At 22.6% G+C, this 13958-nt stretch overlaps 1 protein-coding gene across 1 annotated transcript; it reads left to right on the forward strand.

Annotated features, from left to right (window-relative positions):
- Nucleotides 1-10326: 10326 nt before the first annotated feature.
- LOC105226692 (F-box/LRR-repeat protein 2) lies at nt 10327-13338 on the forward strand. The gene is made up of 6 exons (XM_011205697.4): nt 10327-10586; nt 10684-10775; nt 10843-10985; nt 11052-11692; nt 11756-12465; nt 12521-13338. Exons 1-6 carry the CDS (start codon nt 10571-10573, stop codon nt 12581-12583), a joined length of 1665 nt encoding a protein of 554 aa, XP_011203999.2. The 5' UTR covers nt 10327-10570; the 3' UTR covers nt 12584-13338.
- The last annotated feature ends 620 nt before the right edge of the window (nt 13339-13958 follow it).

Here is a 13958-nt window from a genome sequence, read left to right on the forward strand (position 1 = left end):
ATTAAAAAAAAATTAATAAAAATTAAATATGATTTATAAAATTAAAAAATAATTAACTAAAAATTAAAATAACTAATAAAAGTTAAAAAAAATTAATAAAAATTAAAAACAATAAATAAAAAATCAGTTTTAATAAATTTAGTAATTAAAAAAATTTAATTTTCTATAAAAAATTATTAAAAAAAAATCAAAAAAGTAATTAACAAAAGTTAAAAATAACCAATGAAAATTAAAATTAATTAATAAAAATTGAAGACAATTAATGAAAATTAAAAATAATTATTAAAAATAAAAAAAAATAATCAACAAAAATTAAAAATATTTAATAAAAATTAAAAAGTAATTAACTAAAACTAAAAATAACAAATTAAAAAAAATTAATAAAAATTGGTTTTAATAAATTTAATAATTCAAGAAATATAAATTTCTATAAAAAATTAAACTTAATATAAAAATAAAATACTTTACGTGGTACAAAAATTATTAAAATAATTAACAACAAAAGAAGAACTAATAAAAATTTATATATTAATCAAAAAGATAATTAATGCAAAATATAAGTAATTAACAACAATTGTTTGTAATTAAAAAAGTAAACTAAAAAAAAAGATCGACGGTCAAAAAATTTATTATTATATTTTAAATATTTTTATTATTATTATTTTAATTTTTTTTACTATTGGTCTATATTTTTGTTTCCAATTTTAATTTTACATTTTTACTAATTATTTTGATGTTTATGTTGTAATAAGCAATATTATTTAAATTAAAAAAAATTTAAAAAATTAATGAACGCAAATATTAGAATAAATTATAGATAATACACGATAATGGACTTAATTAAAAAGAATATCAATAAAAAAATAATTTAAATAATTATTTTATAATTAAATTAATTTTTTTTAATTATTTAAAATTTTTCGGAAATTTAATTATTTTTAATTATTTAATTTCTTTAATTAAATTTTTTAAATTAATAATATACTTAAAAAATTTAAAACATAAAATCTTAAAATAAAGCATTTAAAAAAAATAAAAAAAATTTAAAATTTAAAATAAAACAAATTTAAAGAAAGAACAATTAAAAAGAATTAATAAACCAGATAATATGTAAACATAATTATTGAAAACATTCAAATAATTGAGAAAAAATAAAAAAAAAGTTTTAAAACAGTTAATGGAAATAAAAAACAACAATTAATACAGAAATAAAAAAAATTAAAAAAAAAAAACATAAGATAATTGAAGATAATTAAAAGTGGTTAATAAAAAATTAAAATAAAAGCATAAATAAAAGTAAAAATTAATAAAATGTTAAAGAGATTACCGAAAAAATAATTAATAAAAAATTAAGGAATAATTAATTAAAAAATTATATTAATAATTGTAATTAATTTTTTCAATAATTAAATTTAAAAGTTAATTATTTTATTCATACATTTTTTTATGTTTTTTTTTTTTTATTTAGTAATTAATTAATTTTAAATTATTAAGTTTGTAATAATTAAATTTGCATTTAAAAAAAAGTTTGCTTGATTTTTTTATATTATTATATTTATACTATGATTTTAACTTTCTGCAACAACTAAATTTATAATTGAGCAATTAATTAACTTCGAAATGTTAAATACTAATAAAATTTATATTTTTCAAAAATTATGCTTATGTTTTTAACAATTAAAAAATAAATGAAAGTAAAAATTAGTAAAATATTTAAAAGGTTACCAAAAAAATAAAATAATTAATAAATAATTAACAACAAATTAAATTAATTATAAAAAATTAAATTAATTATTAATGAATAAATAAAAAGAATTTAAAAAAATTTAAATAATTATAAAAAATTAAATTAATTATTAATACATTGGAGTAAAAATTAATAAAAAATTTAAAATATTTAATAAAAAACAATAATTAAAAATAAAAAAGTATTTAATACAAAATGAAAATAATTAAAAATTAATAAAAGTAAAAATTAATAAACAATTAAAAAATAAAAATAAATAAAAGTAAATATGTATAAAAATTAAAAAATTAAAGTAATTAATAGAAAAATTAAAATAATTAAAAATAAATTGAAATAAAAATTAATAAAAAATTTTAAATAATAAAATATTTAATAAAAAAATAATTAATAAAAATAAATAAATAAAATAATTAATAAATAATTAAAACAATTGCCACAAAATTAAAAATAATTAAATTAATTAAACAAAAATATAATAACTAATAGCGTAATAAAAACAATTAGCGAAGAAATACAGAAATTGTTAAGCCAGCTGTTGGTGTTTATGTTTGAAAAAGACAGACTGTGGGCAAAATGAATTTAAGTGTGGGGTTTAGTTACACTTACATATATAACTGTAAATATACATCATATGTATGCATTTAAAATGCCTACTAGCATAAATAAAAACTGTTAAAAATGATTATTAACGAAATATTTGAGAGTGATTTTGGAAAATTTTGTTTTGGAAAATAGAAATTTTAGTATGGACGGTACAAAAATGCGAAATGGCAAAGAGGAGTGAAGCTTCTCCCCAAATTAAATTAAGCGCCGGGACAACTAGTATAAATTATACGAATTAATTAAGCAAAAAAATAATAGGCGAATAAATGAATCGTTGTAAAATGCTTGTAAAAAGTAACTGTGCTTGCGTAATATATTTATGTTGATGCATTAAATGTTAAATAAAAATGCCAGTAAACAAAAAAGCAAAGAAAACAAAAACAACATAATAAACATAATAAAAACAATATATAAAAATTAAATAAAAAACAGATTGAAGTTATGCATGTGACAAATATTGTGCGTATAATTAAATTATACCAAAATAATATTATTAATATAATAAAAGTGTAGTGTAAAGCGTGTAATGCATAAAAGAAAATGTTAATAATAAAAATGCATAAAATGTTAGTGAGTAAAAAAAATATATATAAAAGTGGAAACGATTGAAAACTGTAATTGTTATTCAAAAAATATCAATAAAAGCATATAAAAAATAAAACTGAATGTGCAATGCATTAATACATAACTTAGTAAGCTTCAGAAAAACAAACTATGAGTGAGAGTGTGTTAGCAAAATTTAATATTAAAAAGTAGAAAGTTAAAAAAAATACAATAAAATATGAAAATTTACACAGAAATTAGCAAATAAGGCATAAGCAAGTGGAGGGTTTGTTATAAGCAGTGGTTGCACGCTGCAGCAGCGAAGCAGGGGTCGCCGCTTATTGGCTAAAGGCAAAACGAGCAAGCGAGCATATGGAATGTTGTTGTAAAACTGCTTTTGATTAATTCCCAACTAATATTTACAAAACAAAAAATATTTTATTTTTTTAATTAAAAAAATTTTGAAACAAAATATTTATCATTTGTTTTCATATTGTCTGTTTGTTTATTAAACTTTGACTCATTAAAGTAATGTATTTTCTGTAAGAAAAATTGTGCAAGATCAATCAAAATTAGAATAACTCTGTTATAGGGTGATACACTTCGAGGTTCCCCACTTTTTCAAAGAAAAACCACAGAAACTTCTAATTTAATGGGTAATGTCTAGTATCATATAGCTATGGCATGTATTTTTTGAGGATTATCTCTCTCAATCGTTCAATCAATTCTCGTTGACTCTAATTTTCGATGACTCGTTCGAACATTTCGACTGGTAACTGGCGAATGACACGCGTGATGTTTTGCTCCAAGGCTTGAATTGAAGCAGGATTGCCCGCATATACTTAAAACAACCCATGTTCCCACAGGAAAAAGTCTAACAGTGTGATATTAGACGAGCTTGGTGACCAATCGATCTACTCAAAACATGAAATTATCTGCTTACCGAAGTGTTCACTCAATAAATCCATTGATTGATATGATATGTGGGAAGTGAGGCCGTCTGGTTGAAAGCAAATGTCGCTGAGATCGCGGGCTTCAATTTCAGGCATCAAATAGTCGGTTACCATGGCCGATAACGGTAACCATTGTCAGTTACGTTCCATAAGTTGTTACAGTCGAGCTTAGTTTCACGTATATTAAATTTAAAATTGAATTGTTTTACGTTTAAACAATTTTTTTATATTTTTTAAATACATTTTTATAATACTTAAAATTATTTTTTTTTTGCTAATTTTTTTGTATAGTAACATATTAAATGTTTTATATTATTCTATAACAATTTTTTCGCATTTTGTTATAATTAAATAAGCATAAGTATGTAAATTTTGTAAAAAATTCTTAAACAGACACACATTTATACATACACACATACACATGTTACAAATAACGGTAGTAACTTAAGATTGGTCATAAACAAATTCCGTCGTAGTATGTTTATTAGGCATTAAGGCCTTAATATATTTATAATTTGTTAATCTTAAGCTAGCAAGACTAAAAACTTAAAATAATAAAGAAATAAATAAATGAAAAAAATTAAAAAATGAGTTTAGTGAATATTTTACAAAATTGAAATTTGATTTTAGTTAAAAATTGTTATTATTATCTAAATTAATTAATATTTAGAAGCATTGTTATGCAGAGACAGGGTAAAATTTCCAAAAAAAGTTAAAATTATACAATTTTTTACATGCGTAAATTTTTTCGTCATTAATAAATTTCTGTTATGCTGAAGCAAGAAAATTGTTGTTTTTTAATTATTGCGCGAGAGTGTATGGAAATTGGAAACTTAAATAACAATGAATTTAATAAAATAATAATAGTAAAAATAAAAATATTTATTTTATTTTTTTAAATAAAAAAAAAAAAAATTTTTAAATTAAAATAAAAAAAATGAAAATATTTCAAAAAAAATTACCCAAAAATAATTATTTAATTTTTTTAAATTAACAAAAAAATTAAATATAATTTTCATTCAGTTATGTAAAAAAATTATAGTAATATATACTTAGCAATTGAAAAATAAAACATTTAAATTTTTGCAAAAATGTATTATTTTTTTACTAATTTTTCGTTAGCTCAATAAAGTCAATAATTTGTTGCCTCCTAATTCTTTTTTTATTAAAATTTGGAAACCTTTACTAATTTTAGAAAAAAATTAATAACAAAAAAATTGAAAAAAGCTACAATAAAAACTATTTCATTTTTTTTTAATTTAAAAAAATTTTGAAAATTTCGAAAAAAATTTTTCTATTAATTTTTTTTAATTTAAAAATACCTAAATAATAATAAAAACAATTATGTTTTGAAATTTAAGAAATTGTTGAAATTTCAGAAATTATTGAAAAATAAAATATTTAAATTTTTCGAATAAACTTTTTATTAAAATTTTATATTTTTTGAGTTCAATAAAATCAATAATTTATTACTTCGAAATAATTTTTTTATTACAATGTTCAAACATTTATTTATTTTTGTAAAAAATAAAATATCAAAAAAAATAAAAATTATCTAAACAAAAAAAAATTTTTGAATTAAAAAAAATTAAATATAATTTTTTATTAAATTTTGTAAAATATTTAAATAATAAAATAAATAAAAACATTAAAATTGTTAAAAATTTAAGAAAATGTTGAAATTCCAAAAATTATTTAAAAATAAAATACATATTTAAATTTTTCTAATAAATTTATTATTAAAGTTTTATATTTCTGAGTTAAATAAAATCAAAAATTTATTACGTCGAAACAATTTTTTTATTAAAATGTTGGAAATCATTTTTTACAAATTTTTGTAAAAATAAAAATCATGAAATACATAAATAACAATTAAAAAACCAAAAATATTTTATTTTTGAACTTAAAAAAATTTTGAAAAAAATAGTCATATGTTTTTTTTTTTTATTTTAGTATTTTAGCTTTATGGCCTTCAATTGGAGAATTCATTATTTTCTATAAGAAATAAAGGTATGCTTACATTGAAATACTTTCTTCAATGGCGTAGACACCGCTTACGCGATTATAGCAATTGAAATAATAGGAGATAAAAAAATTTAAAAAAAGTAGCAACGAAATTTTATACAAAAATCAATAACATTTATTTCAAAAATATTTAAATAGTTGTAATATTTTCTTCATATGTTAAAAGTTGTGAGAAAAAGTAATCAATTTAAATGTTTGGTTATGATAATTTTTTTTATGAGTGAGTGTGTGTGTATAAATAACAAACAAAAGTTATATTAAATATTGTTTAAGGTCATAAAAATAAATATATATAATATAAAGTAGAAATTTACTAAATGTAAGGGAAAATAATTGATGTAAGTAACTCAATGTATGTATGTATGAAGAATGGTAGTAAAAAATATAATTAATTAAAATAAATGGAAAAATACATAAAAGCAACGCAAAGACTAGATTTTTATTTAAAAAAAAGGCAGTAAATTGTATGCAACATGTGAGAAAAAAGCAAGCGTTAGAGTATCACAGCGAATTAGATTGAAAAAAGAGAGATAAATATTACATTGTGTAAATGGTTGGAGAGATATGAATTTATGTTGTAAACAGGACATGAGAGAAGTTATGTTAAAAAGTAATTAAAATTAATTAATTTTTATTTTAAATTAAATGGAATAAAATTGTTAATAAATGTTAACAAATAATGACGCGAAATATCATAAATAAAAATTTTATTTATAATAAATAAATAAATAATTTATAATTTCGTTAATAATTTTTTTTAATCAGGCTACATAATATAATAAAATAAATAAAAACTATAAAATAAAATAAAATAAAAAATACATAAAAAATATTATATAATATAAATGTTCATAAAAGCAGAAAATTAATTAGCAACTATGTCTTGACATTAATTGCAGTCCAAAATTAGCATTAAAGCATTTGTTTAAACTGGTCACTCAATATCTAACTGCTACAAACAGCAAACAGCGAAAAAACGACAAATATGTTAAAAAAATATATAGTAATATATAATAAATATTTTCATTATATCAAAAACCATAAGAGCTAAAAATTGAGTCCATTTATTAATTAGTGTGTGAGTTGTGACCATTCCGAGCGTTGTTGTGGCTTTTGAGTAAAAATAATTTTATATTTTAAAGCCTAAGGGCAATTACTATTTATGTGTAGACTAACAATATACATAGTAGAAGAAATAAGAAATAAAAAATGTTAGAACTTAAAATTAAAATAAAAAATAAAACTAAAAAAAAAATAAAAATGTTATATAGTAAGGCATGATAAAGTAAAATTAAATAAAGCCTAAGCAAAAATGAGGAAAATTAAATAAAAATTTAATAAAATGTTATACAATTTTTTTTTCAAATAAAACGCAAAAAAAGTTAATGTTATATAAGAAAATTAAAAAAAAATATGAAACAAAATTATAATGTAGAAGCAAAATAAACAAAATGTAATAGAATTATTTAATAAATATAAAAAAGTACAATAAAAGGTAAGATAAAAAATTAATAAAATTAAAAAAAAATTAATAAAATTAAAATTTGAAATAAAATAAAAATTATAAAATAACTTGTAAAAATTAAACACGCCAATAATTAAATAAAAAAAATCAATAGTGATAATAAAACAATATAAATTTAAAATAATATATATATCAATAAAGATAATAAAAAAAAATTAAAATATGAAAAATTATATAAAATTTAAAAAAATTACACAATTAAATTAAATAAATTAATAGAAAAAAAAGAGAAATCAAATTTTAAAATAAATGAAAGAGAAATTAAATTTATAATTAAAACAAGAAATGATATAATGCTAAATATTGATAAAAAAGATAAAAATAATGTGAACAATAAAATAAAATAAAACAATTAAAATAAAAAAAATAAAATAAAAATAATAAAAAAAATCTAATTGATAGGTATTAAAAACAATAACATAAAAATAAATAAAATAAAAAAATAAAATAAAAAAAATAAAAATCTAATTGATATTAAAAACAATAACCTAAATATAAATTAAATAAAAAAATAAAAAATTAAAAAAGTAATAAAACCTTAAAATAAAAAAAATGGTAAAAAAACAATAACATAAAATTAAATAAAATAAAAAAACTTAAAAAAATAAAAATTATAAATTATAAAATATAAAAAGTAGTAAAACCTTAAAACAAAAATAAATAGTAAAAATAAAAAAAAGATATTTTAATTAAAAATAAAAAAATTTAATTAAATTGTAATGAAATAAAAATAAAATATAATAAAATGAAAGCAAACTTCCATAAAACAAATAAACTGAAATAATAGAAAAATATAAAAAATGTAAAAAAGTAAAACTTATAAAGTAAAAAAAAAATAATAATAAAACATAAAATATAAAAAGCATTTGCAAAAATAAATAAAATGGAATTGAAATAAATTAAAAATAAAATTTACGAATAACAAAAAATATATAATATAATATAATAAAATAAAAGACAAAAAAGTAAAAATTAAAAATTATTAATAAAAATTAAAAATATATAGTAAAAAAAAGCAAATTACATTAAATAAATATTAAAAAAATAATGAAATTCAAATAATAGAAATATAAGCAAAATTTAAAAAAATATATGAAAATTATAAATAAAAAATGGTAATAATAAAGCTTAAAAAACAAAAATATAAAGTAAAAATTAAATGAAAAGAATTAAAATTAACTAAAAAGTGAAGAAAATTTATGAAATTGAAAAATATAAAATAAAAAGTTTTTAAACAGAACAAAACTTGAACTGAAAATTTAGAAAAATTTAAACAAAAAGTAAAGAACAAACACAATAAAGCTTATGTTTTTGTTTTTTTGTTAATTTTGATTTATTTTAATTTTAAATTAATAGTGAAATGTAAATTATTAATATAAAACGTTGTAAAAATATATTATAATGAGCTTAAAAAAAAATAATTGAAAATAAAACAAAAACTAAAACAATATACTATATGTATATATTGAAAAAAAAAAATAAATTTTAATATATGTACGATGTATGTATGTACATAACAAAAACTAAAAATTAATAACTATATATATTTTTATTTTGTTTTGCTAAAAACAAAATAATTAAATATTAATAATATTTAATATAAATATATATATATTTTTTTTTGCTGAAAACACAACCAAAATAAAATATAGAAAACTATATTATACCAAAAGAAATTGCTGATTATATGTAATCGTGGTAGTTTGCAGAGTTGCTACATTAGTTTTTAAATTAAATAAAAATAAATGAAAAAATATAAATAATTTAAAAAATAAAAATAAAAGAAAAAACCAAAATGAAAGAAAAAACAAAAATAAATGAAAAATCAACTAAAATTTAAGCACACTTCTCAGTATCACTGCGATACAAGACCACTGTATATAGCGACATACACACATACACACACATAAAAGTCAAGCCAAGCAAAGCAGGCGTATAAAATACACTGCTTTGAAAATAAAAATAACCGTAAAAGCAACATTTAACAACGCAGCATGCAAATGAAAGCCAAGCAATGAAACAATAAAGACATACATACAAACAAACTTACATACTCAAATATAGATTACAAACATGCTCAAACACACACCGCATACTTGCTCAAAAACAACAAAATATAACTGTACATATGCATGTGCGTGTGCAACTGTGCACACAATGCAAAATTTTGCTTCAAAGCGAGATTTAAAGGACAAAATAAAATAAGTTATATAAAAATAAAATAAGTTACATAAAAATAAAATAATTAAAAAAAAAATTAGAATTAAACAAGTAAGAAAGTAGTGCAAGAGCAGCATGAATATTACAGCCAGTCACTGTATTATATTTACAGGTATTTATTCGTATTAATAAATAAAGAGAATTTACAAACATTTTAGTTTAAATACAGCATAAGTGAAAAAAAGAAAGAAAATGTCATATTTTAAGCGCATAACATTTGATGAACATGCATACATACAGACAGACACATGTAAAAGACGACAATGTGCAAATACAACCAAAACAATGAATAAAAAAAACTTAAGGAACAAATTGTATCAAGAAATACATCTAAATGTGAAAATGGAAAATATGAATAAACAAAAAGTAATAATAATGTATTATTGTTGTCGTTTTTTATTTTTATTTTTAATTTTAGAAGTTCATATTAATAGGAATAATTTACGTAATATACCACTGCAAACCAACAATCGGTTTACAGACTGTTTAATTACACAGCGCGTTAACAGAGATTTCTGTTAAGTTTCTGTGAGTTTCACAAGGACTAATTCACACTGTTAAACGAAACTTCTGTATACATGCAATCACTAATCGCTTACTTATAAATGTGATGTGTATATGTGCTGTGTATGTGAGATGTGTATGTGTTAGTCTCCAAGCCAATACTGTCAATACATTGGACTTCCGTTATTCGTGTCTAACCAGATTTAAATAACTGGCATACCTAGATAACCGAATACTAAGCAAACTCCAACACTACAACAGCATTATTGTGAATGCCACTAGTTAAAGAAGCAGAGAACTCTTTAATAATAGAAAATATTTGTTTTGTGCGGATGAGTTAATTTTGTTGTGGCCAATTAAGTGAGTAATGATTTAAAGATATTTAAAAATTTATGCATTTTATAGATTGGAAAGTGTACAAACTGTTAGTTGTTGATTGAAAAACAGCAGATGGATTTTACAAAGCGTAAGTACATTTATTTGGATGCAGCAATGTATACACAACTAATTACATGCAATTGCTTAATAATAAATGCCTACACTTGTGCTTGTTTACTTTGAAGTTAAGTCCAATTACTACTTTCTTGATGATAAAGCATACACAGAAGATGACCTACTCGTATATAATGTCACAGCTTATCAATTGCATGGCAAAGTGAGCTAAATATTACACGCATTTCCAGCTAATAGCAAGCCGTCAGAATTAATTATCTCTCTTGCAGGTCACCGAATTAGAACTCCGCAAGTACTTTTCGCAATTTGGCGATGTGCTCAAAGTGTATTTACAACGTGATAAATATGCAACAGGCACTGCGGAACCACCGATCGGTGTGGTGCATTTCGCGCACCCGCTGGCAGCAGCTAGGTACGTTGCACTTTCTTTCGCTTGTATTGATTGATGTTGTACTACTGATTGGTTTCATATTTGCAGGGCGTTGCAGCGTTTCTCGCATGAATTGCAAAAGAAGCGTTTCTTTGTGAATGCATGCGAGAGTTGGGAGCAACCAGAAGCTTATAGAGGCGGCGTAGACTTCAACGCACGCATTGCTGCGCTAAATCTAAATGGTGATCTGATCGACTTTTATACAACTATGCGCACCAATATCTTGCAATTGAATGATGAGTGCTTAGAAACCATATGCCTTTATCTGCCATTACGTGATCAAATACGCTTTTCGCGTGTATGTCGGCGTTTTCGTGATATTTTTAAGCGCATTTGCAAGTGCACATCTAAAGTTTTCAACATGAATCAATTAATCGGCATGACATTATGGGATATACGTGAATTTTTTGAAATGGCTGGCGCTAATATCGAAGAATTGTTTGGTGCAGTGCCTTATAATTATCAAGATCGCATAGACTTCATAAGCGAACTAAGTCCACGTGTGCGACGCGTCGATTTGAATTGCAATAATGTGGAATCCGCTAGTTTGTTGCGTTTTTTGGAACGTTTCCATGCAGTCACTTATGTGGAATTACATAATTTCTCGCTGAACGACAACTCTTTGCTTGCCTTAAGAAAACTGCCCAATTTGCGTGCGCTGATACTCGATCAGAGTTTCGAGTTGACAGGTTTGTAACACAAATATAGTTTATTGATTTGTATTTATTTAACAAAAATCGTTTTACTTACAGGAAAAAATCTGTGTAAATTATATCAGCTGCACGAGCTTAGTCTTTTCGGTTGTGAAAATCTGCAGACCAGCCATTTCATCGACATCTGCAAGTGTTTATTTAATTTGCGTTCCCTAGACATACGCCACTGCAAAATGCTTACATCGCGCGCTTACAGCGAAATGGTGCGCAATTGTCGTCAATTAGAGCAGCTAAAAATATCCTGTGAAAAAGAAGTGAACTACGATTGTGTAGCGCAATTACACGCACTACGTAAACTTACGGTGCACTCTTATGGCGCGGTGCGTGAAACGCTATTCATTGCGCTGGCAGCACACAAAACTCAGCAGCTGGAAAAACTCGAGATATTAGCAAGAAATTGCATCACACACGAACGTGCCATTTACCTATCAAGGTTGCATCAATTGCGCAGCCTAATCTGCCCTAATAATGACAATCTAACCGATGAGTGTCTCTTCGAGTTCGCCGAACGCCTAAAATACTTGCAGGAACTTGACATTAAAAATTGTCGCGCCGTGACAAACATTGGCGTTTTGGTGTTGTTGCGTCGTTGTTCACAGCTAAAACTTGTTAATATCGAGCAATGTGAGGGTATAACGGATGATTTCGTATTCGATGCTTGTGATGTGCTGAAACAGGGTGGACGCACTTATGCGGAGCCAGTGCTGTTTCGCGTCGCCGGCACCGGTATACACGAAATCATTGTGCAGGTAAGCGTCTTCAAAGCATTTAAGGTATATTTAAGCTTTTAATTTGTACTTGCAGGGTTTACCGCAGCTGGAAGTGGGCCAATTGTTACAATTTTCCTTCGTTGAAGAGAATTCCTAGTGCCCAGCTGGCATGTTTGCAAGCGTTCAAGCGTATAACCAAAGAATTATGAAGGAAATACGTGTTGTCTAACATGTCAAAAAAAAGTAAATAAATCAAATACATATGTATCACGATATTCACGGTAAATGCATTTAAAAGACATTTTAAATTAACACATTAAGAAAATTTTACTAACCGAAAAATCAAAAGCTTACACGAAACGCACAACGCACATACGACAGCGAATTACGTTTAGCTACGTAAGCAATCATGTTGACATTTACGTATTTCGATTGTAAATTATTATGTGTGGTGAATTGTTTGTTTTGAAAGAAAAAAAAAACAGAAATCAGCAATATTTATTATTTATAATTGACGAACAAATATTTATGTGTATTTCAAATAATTATATGTGCCACAAAATGTTTACATAATGCTTTAAATTCAATTTAAGCGTGTAATGTTAATATTGATATTTTACCTTAACTGTTTATTATTCAAATACAAACACAGTGCGAAAAAGTGCTCACAATTTTTATATAAAAAAAATAACGTCGATAGCTGCGCGTGTTAATCATAGACAGCGCATAAATTAAAAATAAAAAAATATTATTTAACGCAGAAAACTAACCTATAATTTGTGATGCAATTCACAATAATTTTATGCAATAATTTCACCTCCACATATTACAAAACGATATTCTGTAACGTTACTTTAAAACTCATATGCAATAACAGCATAACGGTACACAGTGAAACTGCATGGTAATGCTCTAAAAGCAAATAATAAATATAAAAATACAACAATAACTATTATGTCAAATTTTCAAACGCAAATTTTGATATTTTCAATAAAAAAATAGTATAAATATATATACATACATATACTCGTACCGTCGTAGATATTTGTCGCGTAGGCATAAAATGCGTTTTAGATATTAATAAATTTCTGCATGCGTATTATTCTTATCTATGATATATATAATTATCTACTGTATTTTTTACTAGTCAATAAGTGTTACTGTCTTTTACAATATTTACATTATATTTACCGATATTGTATATTTTTCCGAATTCAAATAAATCGATGAAAACTGTATTGGCAATAAATATGCTCGACTGCATAGAAATTTGTTTTTCTCCACCGAACGATTATTTCTTAAAAGGTAAGAAAGGTCGTAAAATCATTATTGTTCCTATAAAAGATTTGTAGTTCGTTTTTATACTCTCGCAACAAAGTTGCTAAAGAGAGTATTATAGTTTTGTTCACATAACGGTTGTTTGTAAGTCCTAAAACTAAAAGAGTCAGATATAGGGTTATATATACCAAAGTGATCAGGGTGACGAGTAGAGTTGAAATCCGGATGTCTGTCTGTCCGTCCGTCCGTCCGTG

This window comes from Bactrocera dorsalis, chromosome 3 (genome assembly GCF_023373825.1).
Source record: "Bactrocera dorsalis isolate Fly_Bdor chromosome 3, ASM2337382v1, whole genome shotgun sequence".
Lineage (NCBI taxonomy): Eukaryota > Metazoa > Arthropoda > Insecta > Diptera > Tephritidae > Bactrocera > Bactrocera dorsalis.